General features: G+C 54.8%; 8 protein-coding genes across 8 annotated transcripts; 4 read left to right on the top strand and 4 right to left on the bottom strand.

The window, feature by feature from the left end:
- Positions 1-1170: 1170 nt before the first annotated feature.
- BU26DRAFT_576179 (uncharacterized protein) lies at positions 1171-2202 on the top strand (the record flags this gene model as incomplete). The annotated part of the gene is made up of 2 exons (XM_033834371.1): positions 1171-1523; positions 1630-2202. 2 exons carry the CDS (start codon positions 1171-1173, stop codon positions 1997-1999), a joined length of 723 nt encoding a protein of 240 aa, XP_033681421.1. The 3' UTR covers positions 2000-2202.
- A 580-nt stretch (positions 2203-2782) lies between these two features.
- BU26DRAFT_460213 (uncharacterized protein) lies at positions 2783-3975 on the bottom strand. The gene is made up of 2 exons (XM_033825029.1): positions 3876-3975; positions 2783-3830 (listed from the first exon to the last, which is right to left on the bottom strand). The coding sequence occupies exons 1-2, from the start codon at positions 3942-3944 to the stop codon at positions 2790-2792; spliced, it is 1110 nt and encodes a 369-aa protein (XP_033681420.1). The 5' UTR covers positions 3945-3975; the 3' UTR covers positions 2783-2789.
- A 523-nt stretch (positions 3976-4498) lies between these two features.
- BU26DRAFT_507021 (uncharacterized protein) lies at positions 4499-6446 on the top strand (the record flags this gene model as incomplete). The annotated part of the gene is made up of 4 exons (XM_033826967.1): positions 4499-5192; positions 5606-5839; positions 5979-6107; positions 6211-6446. The coding sequence occupies 4 exons, from the start codon at positions 4499-4501 to the stop codon at positions 6444-6446; spliced, it is 1293 nt and encodes a 430-aa protein (XP_033681419.1).
- A 1073-nt stretch (positions 6447-7519) lies between these two features.
- On the top strand, positions 7520-8802 carry BU26DRAFT_576175 (aquaporin-like protein). Its single transcript, XM_033834370.1, has 3 exons — positions 7520-7975; positions 8049-8352; positions 8419-8802. Exons 1-3 carry the CDS (start codon positions 7631-7633, stop codon positions 8643-8645), a joined length of 876 nt encoding a protein of 291 aa, XP_033681418.1. The 5' UTR covers positions 7520-7630; the 3' UTR covers positions 8646-8802.
- Positions 8803-8927: 125 nt separating this feature from the next.
- Positions 8928-10355, bottom strand: BU26DRAFT_532272 (PLP-dependent transferase; the record flags this gene model as incomplete). The annotated part of the gene is made up of 2 exons (XM_033831088.1): positions 8928-10193; positions 10293-10355. 2 exons carry the CDS (start codon positions 10353-10355, stop codon positions 8928-8930), a joined length of 1329 nt encoding a protein of 442 aa, XP_033681417.1.
- A 748-nt stretch (positions 10356-11103) lies between these two features.
- Positions 11104-12239, top strand: BU26DRAFT_44999 (HAD-like protein). The gene has a single exon (XM_033824731.1). The coding sequence runs from the start codon at positions 11160-11162 to the stop codon at positions 12021-12023; it is 864 nt and encodes a 287-aa protein (XP_033681416.1). The 5' UTR covers positions 11104-11159; the 3' UTR covers positions 12024-12239.
- Positions 11996-14965, bottom strand: BU26DRAFT_520891 (uncharacterized protein). Its single transcript, XM_033829399.1, has 4 exons — positions 14933-14965; positions 13057-14882; positions 12761-13008; positions 11996-12714 (listed from the first exon to the last, which is right to left on the bottom strand). The coding sequence occupies exons 2-4, from the start codon at positions 14838-14840 to the stop codon at positions 12260-12262; spliced, it is 2487 nt and encodes an 828-aa protein (XP_033681415.1). The 5' UTR covers positions 14841-14882; positions 14933-14965; the 3' UTR covers positions 11996-12259.
- Positions 14797-15436, bottom strand: BU26DRAFT_520890 (uncharacterized protein). The gene has a single exon (XM_033829398.1). It carries the CDS (start codon positions 15381-15383, stop codon positions 14925-14927), a length of 459 nt encoding a protein of 152 aa, XP_033681414.1. The 5' UTR covers positions 15384-15436; the 3' UTR covers positions 14797-14924.
- Between the last annotated feature and the right edge of the window lie 1738 nt (positions 15437-17174).

Genomic DNA, 17174 nt, shown 5'->3' with positions numbered 1-17174 from the left:
CTCATACCAGTTGCGTTTCATATAGCGGCAACCGTGGGCTTCAAGGTCGCCTGCACCTTTCGTCGTCTCTAGCAATCCAGTTGGATAGCCATCCGCATGGAAGAATAGTTGGTTTCCGGATGGCGATTTCTGTAATATATCAAACAGCTGTGTCTTCGCTACCTGTCTAGCAGCAACGTATAGAGGTCATGCTGACTACGCACAAAAGGGCTCAAAAGATGCCAAAATTAGGAGAACAGGTATCATGGAGCCATGGTTGATGGCCTCGGAAGTCTTCCTCGATGCCGGATGCGCAGCGCCAAGGCATCCTTTTCCGCGGACGTGTTGGGAATCCCATGGCCGCCATGATGTCCGGGCCTCCACGCTAGAAGCCCGACGCATCTAGCGTGCTGTCATCTTTCCGCATCCTCGTGCCTTTACACGCCGGTGGGATGTTATCCTGTAAAGAGAGTCGGCATGGTAAAGGGTATCGTGGAGTCCATCGGGTTATTGGATAACGGGCCGCTGACGAAAGTCTTAAGAGCTTGGTACGGTTCTCTTCTAATGTATTACCGGCTGCTATTACATTTAGCTCCTTAATACCCTATCCAGAGCTAACACAGGCAGAAGTGCGAAGATTTAAGGAGAAGTAGAAGATTAAGCGGAGCTAGAGATTATGAATCGTAGCGTGGGGTTAAGGGTTAACTGTTAGGATATGCTGGGGATGAACTTTCGCCTCGGTATGCTTCTTTACTCTCCCGCCTCCGGCCACTGCCCGCTCTTGATTCGCTCTTTAGCGGATGCGCTCTCCTAGACACCTTCGAGCTGGTTTACGTTTTCCTTCCGCAGCTAAAAAGGCGTTGAAGGTCTCCAGCTACAACATTACTTTCCCGAGATCTTCCATTAGGCCGGTGGGAAGAGGGGGATGCAGAAATATTTGGGGCTACAAGTACGGTGGGAATATGCTATGGGGCGAGGGCGCCGAAGACGAGTTGGAGGCTCTCCACGATGTCACTTGCTCGATTTGTGGATCTGTTGGCATGACTTTAGTGGGCTGAAGGCGGACACGACGCCTAATGAAGACGGCGCTGAACTCTTAACATTCTCGAGGTCCGGTCGACATTTTCTTCGCACGCTCGGCTCGGACCGCCGCTAGCGTCTTTCCTACGGCGATAACTTGATGAGGACGAAATGCGGCTCACCGTTGCTCAGTCGACTGGATACGTGACGGGAGCATATCAACCGCATGCTCCGTCCCAGCCTCTGCATCACCAACCGCATGGATACTGGCCATACACCCCGTATGCGCCAGTATCATGCCCGAGCTATCCATTGCCCCAGGCGCCTGTATCGTATCAACCGCCTTTCCCGCAACAACAACCCCGATCGCTCATACCCGCCAGCGCCTCCCTATCAAGCGCCGGCTCGTTCGAGCCAGATACAGCCTCCGCCGCCTCCGTCTATCTCACGACCGCGTCAGTATCAAGCGCCCGCTCGCTCGGGCCCGATACCACCTCCGTCGCTGCCATCTCCGCCACCAGCGCGTCAGTCTCGAGCGTCGACCCGCTCCTGCTGGATACCGTCTCCGCCACCTCCACGGCCTCATGATGCCCGTTCCATATCCACGATATTGAGATCAATCATGGATAGCGATGCCTCTTCCGATACCGATTACTCAGACGATATTCCCGATACATCCACCGTCCCTCCGATGCCACGAACAGCGGGGCGAGCACCACCGCCAACATCAACCGAACCAGTCACTTTTCAGCGACGCCCAGAACTGCACTATCGCAACGCACGCTCACTATCGAGTGAGCCACCAGCGGCTATAGCCAGTACCACGCCCGCACCAAACGAAACACACACTCCCGAACCTGCTCCGCAGTCGAACCTCGATCCGCTTCCTGGAGAACCAACGAGGTTTAATCACCGACAGTTATACGAAGCCCGAATCGCTCCATCTCAGAGTCGACGTGGTCGTACCACCGCAGCTCCACGAGCAAATCAACGAGACTGAGGTACATAACTACCTCATTGTCCCAAGCCACGCGGCCCGAATGATCCACCCGCAGTTACCCACTCGGAGCGATGTTTCTCGGGGGCTTATCTGCGCACACGTTACTGAAGTGATGTGCCTCCTCTTTGTTTTCTGTCTTTGTTTTTGTTGCCCATGGCTATTGCCATGTGCTTTTATGTGCTCCACGGCTCTGTCCCGGGGAGTTTGTTGCTTGCGTTCAGTCCACTTGCGTCATTGGGGCCTTTTCTTTGTTTGTGCGTCCGACGGCTCTGTCCGGGGGATTATGTTGGCCTCCAGTCCAGTTGCGCGATTAGAGTTTTTTCTTTGTTTTTGTTGCCCATGGCTGTCGCCGTGTGCTTTGTGTGTGTCCCGTGGTCCCATCCCGCGCGACTATGTTCCTTGCGTTCAGTGCACTTGTGCTTACTGGATTTCTGTCGCAAGTTAGACTAGATACCCGCCAGAATTTCTGGTCATCCGCCTTTCCCCGCTTTTACGCTTCGCGCATCGATACCCGCCGGTCTTTAGGGCTGGCACGACGCCCGTACATAGCCAGAACCGAATCAAACGCTTATCACCCCGAAGCCTGCCCCTGTGATGCTAAGCTTAGTGATACGTACGACCGGGGATTATGATGCTGCGTGTTGCAAAGTCTTGCTTGGCATGGTCAACACGTTGGATTATGAAAGTCGATACCCTGTACACGTTAAAAGAACATGTGAAAAACCTGTTCACAATGCTCGGATGCAAGAATGTGCCTCCTCGTATCGAAAGTTACAATTGAATGGGTATCTCATCTATTCCCCTGCGCCCCATGCGGCACACCCGCCCGCCGCCGCATTATGCTCTGCCCAATCGCGTTTCGCACCTCCTTCTCCTGATGGACCACATTCTGCAACATGTACTTCTTCAGCGCCGCTCTTAGCTCACTCTTCGCATGCTCATTCTCCCTAAACGGTGTGCTCTCGAGCTCCAGCAGACGCGACGATTCCATGGCCGAGCTTTGGACCACAGCGTCGAGGCGGTCGATTTGCTTGTGGCGCGCGTCTTCGGAATCGTCGGATGCCTTGGCGGGCCTCTGCGGATCATTACGGTAGAGCGGGATCAGAAGACCGAGGAACTGCGCCGCGGATATGGAGGCTTTCTTTACGATGATGGTGACCTGAAAGGGGAGGTAGGGCGGCCGGAGGCGCAGCGACGCCATCAGCGGGTTCAGCCACTTGGTGAGAAATGCTGGATGATCCGGTCGCATCGCTGTACGCAGGTCGAACGTCGCGACTGCAAGGATAGCGAGATATCGCCAATACGCGCCGTCCTTGAGGAATCCTAGTGCATTCGCCCCTAAGAGAAAGACGAGGAGTGCCCCATACGTCCCCAGCGCCGTGAGCAGCGCATTATCCGTAAACTCCTTGACCGTCAAGCACTGCCTACACTGCTGAAAGATATCTGGCCCAAAGCGATCGTACGCAAAACGCTTCGCCGGATCCAGAATAATATCTCTTGCATGCTTAAGGTGTATGTAGTAGCTGTTGGCTTTTTCCCTGTCCACCCCGGGGCCCACTTTATCCGGGTGGAAGCGTATCGTCAGCCTCCTAAACCGTGACTGCAGCCCGCCGTCGTCCACGTCGATCGGCACGCCCAGCTCGTTGTACGCATTGCTCGACTTCTGCAAGTTGAAGTCCACCTCGTAGATTGTGAAAGCGAAGTAGGCGAGGTAGATAGCGATGAGGATCTGCCGGCGGTGCCGAACGAAGCGCGGAGAGCCGGGGGTGGGCTTGGGGTCGCCGGCGCGGATGAAGATGGAGTAGAGGATGCTCTGGACCCATCCGGCGGCCTGGAGGCATTAGCGGGGTCGACAGTGAGGAGACGAGGGGGTTACCAGGGGAATGAGGAACTGCCACACGAAAAAGGGACCGATGGTGTCCCAGGAGAAGCTTGCGGAGGCCATAATGCCTGAATTCGCGACAGCTATCGTGGGCGCGACTCGTGGGTGACGTCGGAAATGCCAGATGGCTTTTGGCCAATCGTGGCGCGGCACGGTGATTAGTCATTAGCGCGGCCCGATCGCGTCACGGCGCACGAGCAACCTGAAGACTAAACAACACCTAGGCTCAACACCACGCAGCTGTTAGATGGCTCGACGTGTTCTGCCGGCTCGGTAGAGTGTGATTCTTGGAAAGCCCCGTTCTCACTTGCAATCTGCTAATCAACCAGACCATCCAACCGACCCAGGAAAACGTGAATGCAAGTACGCGATGACGCACTCCCCGCTCACCGACGGCTCAGAGAAACGCACGGGATAGGTGTCGACTCACGAGATATTCAGAGGGCTTAGCGTCAAGGAAACTGTCAAGAGTCAGAGGTGAGAGAGGCCTTTAGCCAGCCCCTCGTTCGGGAGTTACCTTCATTTCTTTCATTTCTTCATCAATACAGCCAGCCTTCCTTCCCGGATCAAATATGGACACGTTCAAAGATCTCGTAACCAAGATCACCCCAATTTGGATGCGTAGTGAGCCATGCCAGCGACTTCAGAGCACTCTCAGGGAGCGAGCGAAGGACTCGCCACGCATTCGGCGCATCGTTTGCTTCAATCTGGGTCCCGTTCGAAACATCTCGGAAAGCCCCGAAGGCCACGATAGGGTCTTCAAGTATTTAGCAGCAGTCACCACCGCCGAGACTCTGGTTGAGGTTTATGAGGGGACCGAATCGCCGCCCTTACCGGTCGTCATCTTCGCCCAGGACGAGCATTACGATGAAGTCGACAAACAAATCCTCATCTGCATCTGTCCCTGCATACGCGCCATACCGTACTCTAGAGCATTCCTTTTGACCGACCAACATACGCTCATCATCGACGGCAGTGCTCCGAATGACGGCCTTTGTTCACCCGCTTTTGAGGCCATCGCCCGCTCCGGAGATCCCTCTCATCGCCCGGGTGCCATTATTGCCACGGATATTACCCTTGATGGTGACGTTGGCGAACTCAATGGCCGATATCAACCCACGCCAGAAGTGCTGCAGATGCTAGAAGAGTATGATCTGTGCAACTTCGCCGATACACGCCTGGACGAGAGCGTACTGGATCTTCTGGAAGATAAGTCGTTGAAGAGGAGGATATGCATAGAGGATGATCCAGTCGAGACAATGAGGCTGATGCGACGAAGGGCCAAAATTGAGAAGGGATTTTGGCTCTCGCGTATGCGCTTCTCCTCCAGACGGGCCATTACTTCGGAAAGGCCTTGACTCCCAACACCACGGCTCCCAGGGCACCGTGCTACGGACCCAGCGTTGACTCACTCGAATGTGTCATTGTAACGAGTCAGGTAATGCAGCGTATAAAAGCAGACAAGTCTCTCTTCTTCTTAACAGTTAGCATTACTTCCTGGACAATTCGAAGATCATATCCCTCAACTTTCCTCTACCACTTTTGAATTTTTACACGCATCACTGCTGACTGCCTACATAATGGCCCCGATTTCGAAAGAAGAGTACGACGCATGATGGCAACCCAGCCTCGACGATATGCAGGAGCGTAAAAGCGCATCAAGGAATACTACGACTTCGTTGATAATCTTGGGGATCAACGGCTTTTTACTCGCGACGTCATAGAATCCCTCGCGCGTTGTCAAGATTTTCGCGATGTCGATAACGCCTTCATACTTCGTCCTGGCGCGCCGATCGATTTCAAACTTCCCGATATTCATGGCCGCAAATGCGTTGTATGGAAAGCGCCTACCGACTCGGTCGGCATGAGTCGGTACGAATACGGCATGGAGCTCCGTTGGTTTGGATACGAAATGCTGGCTTGGCTCAACCTTGCTCATTTCGATAGCCGCATGCTTCGTGAGTGGAATCCCGGCTACCCGGTTCTGGTAGTCGCGATGTTCGACAAGAGCTGGCTCCCCAAAAGTCTAGACAGTCCACCGCAGCCGTTTGCACTGGAGAAGCATATCAAGAAGGTTTACGATATGTGGAAGGACAGTGCGCCAGAGCGAAGATCGTCCCGCTCCGAAAGTTGAAATTGTGGCTGAAGACAAGGACTACACCAGATACGACAAAGAATTCGAGAAAATGCTGGATCCGGACATCACGATCGCCAAGGATCTCGAAGGTGTGCTGGCTATTGACGAGCATACGCTGGTCTTCTACAACACCCCCCCTCCGAAAGGGGATAGCTGATAACCAAGCCTGTGTCTACGATATCCTGGCTGAAGCTTTCGAGTCTTCGGAATTGCCACCCGCGATCCTCGGTCCTGCTATTTTCCGGAACGACGAGGATGTCGGAAAATTTCTATGGAAAAGGTTAACCACTCCTTGGGCTGTCGAATTGTTGGAGCAATATGTTACGTGCAATTTCCAGGATGTGGAGATCACTGACGATTGGATGCCGGATTTGGGGGCATTGAGCTTGTGGGATATGGAGCTGTACGTCAAGCGTAAGGAGCTCTGATGTATTCATGCTTATCGGAATTTCATTCAATGGACAGATCTCGCAATGGCCGCATACCTTCAAAGGTCCACGATGTTTGACTAACATGCAAGACATACCACCGGCATCCAGGTGCAATGTCGCGGCGGATTAAGATTGTTTTGGCCTGGAAGCTTTCTGCAATCCGCCGCCATCTGTTCAGCATTTCGCTGCGAGGACATTGCTGATAGCCTGCGCATAGCGTACACAGAAGCTGACGGACGCCCTTGCGGACCCATTCCTATTTACTCCCAGGATCCGTCATACGGTCTCTCGCGCATCAACCTACTGCAAAACATGCTCCGTCGACCCATTGCCGCCCTCGATGACCCGCACGGCTTCCTCGCCGTCGACAAACGCACGCTTGTTATGTCGGCGTTTTGCGACGTGCACGTCATGCACATTGAGGCGAATGTGCTGTGGCCTAACGTTCCGGCTGCTGTGACTTTGCGACGAACCTGATACGTAGGTTTTTGGGCAGACTGAATGGACACGGTGCTGTCGCATGACGTCGAGGGGTGTTCAGATACTTGAGCAGTTCCATGGCTGCAGTTAGAACAATCAGCCGCACAGAGCGGAAGCTCAACGTACTAGATGCACGCCATAGCGCTTTGGCTCAAGCCTGACGAAACGGCGCGCGAGCCGGTCAGTGCCGCATTCTCGCGCGATAATTGTACGTGAAGATAGGTTGCTATTTCACGATAATTCGTCGAGTATTATTTCCCGGTCCTTGGGTCGCATCGCAGCTCCAGCAGCTCTCAGATATGACGATCCGATGGGCGATCCGTGTTTCAGATTGCAAGGGTCCCATCTCGGTGGGCCGCGAGATCGACACTGTGCGTCTCTGGTGCCATGGTAGGGCGGATTCTAGGCAACGTCGGTGGCGTACTAATCCCGTTGCATCGTCATACGCATGTCAGCCATTAATCGACCTCGCGAACACCATAGGTCGCGACGCTTCGGGCTAGCTGAGCCCCTACTGTCAGTGTGCAGAACGGCTTGCGATGTGGACTTTAGACTTCCCGCAAGTCTGGAAGTAATGATGCGTCGTATGTCATGGTCTTGGTCTGTGAGCAGAAGTGTAGAATAGCCTTCTTTTGTTTCCTTTGCTACTGCGTCGCGATTCCCATATACTCTAGTATCGCTTTGCTTCCCCTATCGCGACAATGCCACGCCTTCGCGTCCCTCCAGAGCCGAAGCAGCACCATCCAGAGCACCGTCGACGCCACCAAGACGATGCGCCGCATTCCAACGGCCGGCACCACGGACATCATGGCATCAGCAGCCTCCAAGGGCACCTCGTCGCTGCGACGGGAGAATTCGTTGGGACATTTATGTTCCTCTACTTCTCCTTCGCCGGTCAAATCATGCTCCAGACGCAAGCGAGCGACCGCGTAAATGGAGGACCAAGTAGCCAGACAAATATCTTCACGGCGCTGCTATACGGGTTCAGCCTGCTAGTTAACGTGTGGGCTTTCTATCGGATTAGCGGAGGGCTGTTCAATCCCGCGGTATACCCACCCACCTGCTTCCCCCTTGCGATCGCTCGCCCAGACAAAGAGCTAATACTGGCTTGCGTCAAAGGTAACCCTCGGCATGGTCCTCACTTCCACTCTCCCGCCCATCCGCGCGCTCTTCCTCTTCCCCGCGCAGCTCCTCGCCGGCATGTGCGCCGCGGCGCTCGTCTCGTGCATGTTCCCCGGCGACATCAGGCTGACCAACACGACGCTTTCCCCCGGGACGAGCATTGCCCAGGGCGTGTTCATCGAGATGTTCATGACGGCCGAGCTGGTGTTCGTGGTGTTGATGCTGGCCGCAGAGAAGAGCAAGGACACGTTTATTGCGCCGATAGGGATCGGGTTGGCGCTGTTTGTGGCGATGATGGGCGGTAAGTAGCGTCTCTACCTACCGAGCATGGGAAATACAAGGAGTTGGTGAAGCTGACATGGGGCAGGCGTGTTTTATACGGGTGGCTCGCTCAATCCTACGCGGAGCTTCGGCCCTGCTGTTGCGGGGAGGAGCTTCCCGGTTTACCATTGGATTTACTGGGTGGGTCCGTGTCTTGGTGCTGTAGTAGCTGCTGGGTATTTTAGATTCGTTAAGCACTTTCATTACGAGCAGGCCAATCCGGGGCAGGACTCTGCGGATGGGGAGTTCGTCAGGGAGGGAGAGGCGGCGTAGGATTTGGACGGAACAAAGGCGCAATGGGATAGGGGGGTTCAGGTTGAAGATTAGGAAGCTGTACGGGAAATCGGCACAATGAGGATATAAGGATGAAGATATAGGGAAGGTTGATCGGTGCCGGGGGCTTTCAAGGCTCAACGTACATCAGCTTCAAACACCACGAAACCTCCTCTCCCTCTTACTCCCGCTCCTACCCACCCCTCCAACAAAGCACCAAGTCATGACGTCCAGTCGTAAATGGCGAGTGCTGGAGAACCATTGCGTGGAGCTGCTTGTCGCCTAGACTTGCGGTCCTGCCTTAATTATCCCCAAAGCTTCAGCAGTCCTCTTAATGCCCTCCTCCACCAGGTCGGGCCTCTGGCTAAAAACAACTCTGAACCACCCAGGCTCCTCCGCTCCTGTCGCATCTCCTAGCACGAGGAAGACCTTCTTTGCTATCAACTTGTTGAATATCGCCTGCGTAATGCCGTCCATCGATTCTTTCGCAGCTCCGTTCTCCAAGAATTTCTTGCCTAGGTTGATCCACAGGAAGAACGCTGCATTTGCACCTGGCATGTGCTCGATACCGTACTTTTGCAGAGTGCGCACGGCGTGCGTGTATGCTGCTGACAAGCGGTCTTGGTTCGTTTTGATGTAATTCGAGAGGAATTCGCTGTCGGATAGGATAGCCACCGCGGCGTTCTCCGTGAGTGATGAGGGCGACGAGTACAACGAGCAAGTACGGACCGCCGTCATAAAGGGCGCGTTGAACTGCGACACGATAACACCTAATCGGATACCGTTCGCACCAAAGTCTTTGCTGAAGCCCCACAACACGTGGACGAGCTCCCGATCGATGATCCCTGCAGTATCGATCGAGAGTGCGGAGTGGAATGGCGCAGGCTCTTTCTCAAGCTTATCCACGGTATTCTTCCACACCGAGAGCGCGTAGATCTCATCGCTCACCAAATGGATCCTGTATTTCTGGCACAGTTTCATCAATCCGATAATCGTCTCTTTGGAGTAGCAACGCCCAAGCGGGTTATGCGGATGACACAGCATGAGCGCCCGGATCTTGACGCCCTCCTCGTTCGACTTGAGCAGCGCCTCTTCGTACTTCTGCACGCACTGCGGACCGCAGGGGTCAACCTTCCCAAAGGCCACGGCAACAGTTTTCACTCCAGGTCGCAGTCCCATATCCGGAATGAAAGCGCGATAATACGGCCGCCCCAGGAGGATTCCCTCTCCCGGATTTACGAGAGCCCACGCGCAATGCTCGATAGCCGCCGAACAGCCGTTCGTAACCATGATCTGCTCGAGCTTGACTGGCTCGACCGGATTGAAGTAGTTATTCATAAAGGAGGATATGGCGGATCTCAGCGGTTTCGAGCCCGCAGGTCCATCGCCGTAGGTAAGGGCTTTTGCGCCGGGATCGATGAGGGATTTGGAGTTGAGAAAGTCTCGTAGCTCGTCGTGCATGAAGGAGTTTTCTGCAACGCCGAGTGAGACGTAGCCATCGGGGTTGTTGGCGGGATCCCAGAGGTTGGAGATTACGTCCCATATTGCCTGGAATGTGAGTTACTAGAAGAGCGGAAGAGTTCCCTATCCCCGAAGAGGACCATTTCTGCAATGCGTGCGGGAATCTCAAGCATAGGTGGTACTTACAGCATCCCCGGCACCGGCGATACTTGCCGCCGTGCCACGGGTAGAGAGAGTGGATTCCACCATCACTAGCAATTGGGTGGACTCCGCAATTATTATATCGCAGCAGGAATTCGCGTGGAGACGGGACGAAAGGTAGGGAAGGCTTGTACGGAAGGGGTGTACTGGCGGACTATGGCGCCTTTTAAGTGGCGACCTCACGCCCTATCTCGAACTTCCCATCTGTCATTGAGATAGAAAAGGGCGAGGGCCGTTGATTTCTAAAGACGGCCGAAGTCTCCGATTGAAGGAATCCATTACGTCATCGCCACGGCCAATCACGCATCGTCAAAAGCAAAGGATGTCGGAAGGATGTTGTTGAATATTGAAAGCCAGGAAATTCATCACATTGATGGAGGAGATGACTCGAGCCAGGCACGTCCGATGCCGTTTGCCCCGAGCTGTAGATGGGACTCGTTGTTGCCTAGATTCCGTCGCCTCGTGGTCTAGAGATGGGGTTTGCATCGTGTCTTCGATGATGGAGCTCTTGCGTTGGTTGAATACCCGTCGCTGAATGTCTGTATCTCGGACTCCGGCTCTTGTAGAGGCATTTCCTCATCCCAAGTCGCGCTCTTCACTGCTAGGAAAGGGGGGCGGTAGGCTTCCAATAGCTTCCCAACTCAAAAGACTAGGAATTAGACGGCGGTATTGAAATCTGGGCTGGAAGAAGAGACATGAGATGGCAGTAAAGGCCAGGAAGGTGTGATGTTGCTACAGTCTCAGCTGTGGCACATGTGCGTAGGTCTGACTAATCGGCGCTAGGCCGCTTTAAGGTGCCATCGCGTCATCTCATCTGGCCAGATAGATTCATTCCTCCACGACCCGGCGATCATGGCTGCATCAACACAGAAAGCCATCTTCTTTGATCTCGTGGGAACGTGCTGCGACTGGCTGTCGTCGCTGCTGCCCGCCCTCCAGTTGTGCCCGCCGCACCCTTCATTGCATCCAGCCAACACCAAACTCCGGGAGCTCGCGATAGCATGGCGCCAAGGCTTCTTCGAGGAGATTCATGCTCGCTTCAACCGTGGAGCGCCGGCTGAAGACATCGACGTTACCCATCGACGGGTGCTTGATCGGCTACTCAAAGAACGCGGGATTGGCCTCGATTTCTGGGATGCAGCAGTTCGCGACCAGCTGGTGCACCAATGGCACTTGCAGAAGCCTTGGGCGGACGTGATTCCCGCTCTTCACCAACTGCGAATGGATCAAAAGTGTTTTCTCATCGTCCTTGCAAATGGCACAACCCGCCTGCAGCTGGATATTGCGCAGTCTTCCGCTATCCCATTCCACATGCTGCTATCTTCCGAGCTCCTGGGCTTGACGAAACCGGATCCTGCCATGTACCGGAAAGCAATGGAACTTGCCCGACTGCCGCCTGAGGATTGCTACATGCTCGCCTCGCATCTGTATGATTTGGAAGCAGCAAAGGCCGTCGGGATGAGCACCATATATATTCACAGATCGACGGAAGACGTCGGCGTCGAGATAGAACTCCATGACAAGCACGGCTATGTCGACCGCTACTTCGATGGAAGAGAGGACCGTCTATCTGACTCAAAGAGTGGGCTGATAGCCGCCGCCGGACAATTGATAGAGGATTGGACGAGCGTCGAACCCGTCGCGGACGAATCTTTGCTCGATGACTTTGAAGCATACGAGTCGATCCTGGCGCAGCTGGGAGACCATTCGCTGTAAACAGCATACAGCTCTCTGGCATTGTTTTGGTAAGTGCAGTGGTTGGAAGGCGGCCCTATATTAAGATTACACATTAACCTATTTCCAGGTCCGTCCTTCGTTGCCGTCGATCAAATTGGATACATGAACCCTTTTGTACATCATAAAACGTTGTTGCCCGTCGAATGAACAAACCCGTCTGGATAACACCCAACACCAGTCTAGCCAAGGCAAGCCTCTATGCGGTATCGATACGTCTAGTAGTTGAACACCATCAATGACGGATTCAGCGCGAAGGGGAACAGTGCATGCCCGATGATGAGATTGGCCATGGGCACAACAGCGGTGACGCCGTCGATTTCCCATCCATGTGGAGCAAAGCAGCCGAGGTAGATCATTGCGCCGACCAACGGGATCATCAGCATGTACATCCACTTGAATCGCGACCAGATCTTAGGCAGCTCCTTGAAGAAGTTGGAGTCGTCCTTCTCCTTTGCGGTTGCACCCCAGCTCATGTCGATGCTGAACATGTGGGCACAGATCGCCATACCAACGTGGAAGGAGAGGCCGCCAAAGAAGATGACGAAGAACGGCATCCATTTGAAGTTTTCGAGAAGCGACTGGAACAGGCCCATTTCTCCGAGGCGATATCTCAGCACCGCAAGCGCGATGTTGGACATGAGGTTGAAGACGACGATGAGCGTGACGAAGACTGCGACTATCAGCACAATTATGGCGAAGCGACGAGAGCGACTTACCCTTCCAGGACTCGACGTAGTACTTGTCGAGGTCACCGTTGAACCAGCCGACCAGAAAGTAGTTGAGGATACCGAATGGAACGGCTGAGGCGATGGCGTAGTAGGACGAAATGTAGCCAATGATAGTCAGCTTCGACGAGAGCTGCACGTTGGACCAGAGGAAGGTTCGGAACAGCTTGGTGAAGGGTCCTCGCCACAGCCAGGTGTAGATGGGGTTAAACACGAGCTCGTTGCACCCGTACGCGTATCTGGAGACGTCAGTCGGTGTACTTTCGATGGGATGCGCTGATACTCACTTTTCCCAGCGATTCAGCTCGTCATAGAGAGTCAGCGAGACACCCTCCTTGAAGCCGGCGCCGTGGTAACTGGCGAGACGGACGATATTGCCGTTGATCTGCAATCGGAGCGCGATGTCGAAATCCTCAGAGACGTGGCTTTCGGACCAGAATGCAACATATCCATCTTCCTCTGGAGGGTCGCCGACCGCCTGCACCGCCTGCCACCGGAGGAACGCGTTATGACCGACGAAAGGAGCGATCTCGCCGCTACCCACCGCGAATCGAATTGCGCCATACACGAGGTTGGTGAAATATGTAATCGCGTTCTCGAAGTAATCCCAAGAGACCTGCATGACACCAGTACTGTGCTGGATGATAGCGACTTCTGGCGAAAGGAACATCTCGGCCGCGCCATACATAAGACAGTCTTCGGGGACCTGGGTGTCGGAATCGACGATCAGGATGATTTCGCCCATGCGGATGTTGCCGCCAGCTTTGGCCCGCGGATCGGAGTCGAGAACTTGCTTCAGGGCCTGCTTGTAGAGCCTGTCCTCTTCGTCTTCGGTGATGGCATCGTCCTTCTCGCCACGGGCGTCAATCAGCCGCTGCAGGATATCCTCCACTCTGTTCGAGACGTTCAAGGCGAAGTTCATATTGGATGCCTTCTTGAACTTGCCGCGGCGGATGAAACCCTCGTGATTGTGCTTGGGGCGCGATACCCAACCGATGTTGTTGTTCTCGTAGAATTCAAGGAACTCCTGGTTGTCCTCCGCGCTTCGTACGGCCATGCCGTCATCGTTGACGAAGATACGCGCAGTGCCACCATGGGACTCGTAATACGAAATGGCAGCTTGCAAGCTGGACACCGTGGGCTTGACCACACCTGTCAATGACTCTGTGTAGATGGGCATCTGAATGGTGATCGGCGGTGGTCGGAACCCGAGTGTACGCGCGTACGAGAGGTTGGGCTTGACGGCGGAGTAGAAGCGAGAGTTGGTCTTAATGCTGGTGATGGGCCCCATGGTCTGGAAGATGTTGCCAAACACGACGATGATGAAGAAGAGACCGAACAACAAGAATACTGGTTCCGTTGCGACTAATGCCATGCGGGCGTAGAAACCGTCGGTCATGGTCTGTAAAAGGAGGGCACGGTTGCCGAGTCCGATTACAAGTAGGATGATGCCCATGGCAGCGAAGCCGACGAATATGGAGCTGGTGAGGATGAGGGGCCGCGCAAGTGACTCGCGCGGACCAGCTTCCAGATCGCCGTCCTTTGAGACCTCGTCGACATTTACTTCGGCCTCTTTCTCCTTCTCCAGCGACAGGTTGACCTCGGAAGCCATGTAAGAGTTGGCGCCTGTGGAGAAGGGATTGGTGGCACCGCCGAAGGGGTTCTTCGCTGAACCCCAGATGAGCGCGAGCATCCTCGACTCGATTTCCAGGGCCTGCGACAAGATGGCACCAAGGTCGTCGTGCCACACGAGCAGTACCCTTTCCTGGCGGACGAGGGCCGCGTACTGGTACTTCCTGATGGTGCTGGACTGTGCAATGTCGGCCATGGAATCGTAGATCTGGATCTGGGAGCCATTCTGGAACAGCAACTCGGTTTCGTTGGGCTCGAGGACGTCGAACACAGCGCCGGTGCCTTCCGTGGACATAGTCAACGCGACTCCAGGGTTGATCTTCTTGACGGCCTCCAGCAGCTCTGGGTCGACGTGTCTCGGCTCCGAAGCAAATTCACCCTGCGCCTTTCGCATCAGGACGCCTGCGCAGAGACCTGGGGGCACAGGGCCCGGTATCATCCAGTGCATCGAACATGCTTTCGCGTGTAGATGTTTTATGATCTACCACAACATTAGCGGGTTCGAAGTCGACAAGAGTATGGGTTACCTACAGCTCGATACCGCGTATCTTCGTCGATCTTCACTGTTAGACGGCGGGGATCGTATGACAATCTCCCAGAACCACTTGTGCGATGCTCCGAAAACGACGGTCTCCGTGAGGATGTCGCTGAATGGACTGTGCCGGCCGGGGTAGAGGCCATGATGACGAGACGGCAATGCTAAGACGACAGACGGGTCAAGGACCGATGATGAACGAGTGGGAGGGTAGGGAGCCCTACCAGGCCGCGCGATTAACACGAACCGGAAAACGACTGTAGAGATGCAACGAAGAATGTGAATACGAGGTAGCGAGGGACGTGGGTTGGAAAGACAAGATGGATATGAATACTGAAGACGAAACAAAACGAGTGTAGAGAAAAGAGTGTTCTGGCTATCAGCGATCGACGGAGGGGTGTCCAGGGTAACAGGCGCAAAAGATGCAGCAGTGGTCAAAGTACGCATCAGGACTGCTGAACCTCAAGCTGCACGATAGGCGCACGCCTAGGCTGCCGCAGGCTTTCAGCACGGAGGGGCCTCTCAATCCTCGTCGCTACGTCAAACCCTATCTAGCGACGGCCCCATCGACTCAGGGCCTTGACACCATGCAGCGGCGCTCCCGGATGAAGCTGGACTTCCAAATCCATATCGTCTGACCAGACGCTTGCCGCTGCCCCGTCTCGTGGCACTCTATTCTTGGTACAGCGCTTCCCAGAGCGGTTGAGCAAACACATGGATGAGGCAGTGGGTCCAACTCTATTGCCAGGGCACGGATAAGCGAGATATGATCCTGCAGCTGGGGTCACTCAGGGTGAACGTGCAGTGCGCCAGGGACCCGGCAGACGCCGCCGGCCAGTGCGATGCTGCACTTCTTGGCTTCTGAACCTGGGAAATTGTTGGTCGAGACTGAGGGCGGTCGGAGAAACTATTGAACATCCCGCGCGAACCCCTGATGTTCACGATCCTTGGCCAGCCTGGACCTTAGCCGCAGCGCGCCAAATGACGCCAGAAGACTGGCAAGTTCAAGCAGTACTACCATCGTATATGCCATGCGTATGGGTCCGATCATTCGGACCGTTACAGGGTCTGCACCAGGATCGTCCGGAGGATTTCCCTGATCAATGGTGTTGTGCAACACCGGAACTGCACGATAACCGGCGACTATTTTGGGGCCATGATGACATCTCCGCCTGCATATGTGCACTAAACACAAGCCACGTTCAACAATACGCATCTCGCAACGTTTGGAAACAACAATTGCATTGAGGACGTTGCTGTGCAGCCGCATGGCTGATTGTGGCCCAGGCACCGAACTCTCGTTGGTGAGCGAGCAGAAGCACCTTCACAGTCGCCTCAGGAGCTAAACTTTAAAACATGAGCCGAACTCAGTGGTCGCCCGTCGTTCCCGGATTCATTGGCGAGCCAAGCGCATATGGGCGGTTTTGATTGGTGACGCCCACGACTGTTAGCGGGTGGCTCCGTGGGCGCCAAGCCACTGTCTCAGAGGCTGAACGGTATCTCTGCTGCAGCACCGAAGAAGCGGCACGAGATTAGAGACTTTTGCGAGCGATAAGGCGGTGCAACATTGACACGAGGCAAATATGCCGGCATATCCGTGTACGACTCTGGCATCAGCTTTCCCCTATCGCTGCGGCAGCACGATAATTGCGTGGAGCGGCACGGCGTACGTCTGGTACTCTGGCGTACGTCTGGTACTGTAGCGTACAACACGGCACGAGGTTCCTTTTGCCTCAGCAGTGCCTGTTTCCGGTCCGAGGCCCGGCCCTAATCATCAGCCGCCGCGCTTTACTCCTGCAGGTTGGCTCGTGTCCGCGGCTCGCCAGAGCCTATATGCGCCACACTATAAACCGACATCTCTTGGCAGGAGCTAAAGGTCTGGACCACAGGCACACCGGCAACGAGACGGCATCAGCCACAGCGCCCGCAGCGTCAGAGTGCAGGTCAATTTCCTGCGGCCCCTACCCCCTGCTGTTAGACGCCGTGAATCGCCTGCATGTGCTTTGGAATTGTTGTTTCGAGTGCGGGTCCGGTGAGGTTCGAGGCGTTTGTTGAAGAGCTGAGGGCTGGATGTGTATCTTTCCAATTGCGCCCGGGCCGGGAACTAGACTTTGGCTTGTTTGAGACGAGAACGGAGAGCCGACGACTACAATAGCATTGTGCTAGCGCTAGGACTCTTGTTTACCTCCAAGATATCCCACCATCCCACACCTCGGCAGAACAAAGGTCGACTCTTCG

Source organism: Trematosphaeria pertusa, assembly GCF_010094035.1.
Source record: "Trematosphaeria pertusa strain CBS 122368 unplaced genomic scaffold BU26scaffold_10, whole genome shotgun sequence".
NCBI classification, from domain to species: domain Eukaryota; kingdom Fungi; phylum Ascomycota; class Dothideomycetes; order Pleosporales; family Trematosphaeriaceae; genus Trematosphaeria; species Trematosphaeria pertusa.
The sequence above is the reverse complement of the archived record's forward strand: the minus strand, read 5'-3'. Positions and strand labels throughout refer to the sequence as shown.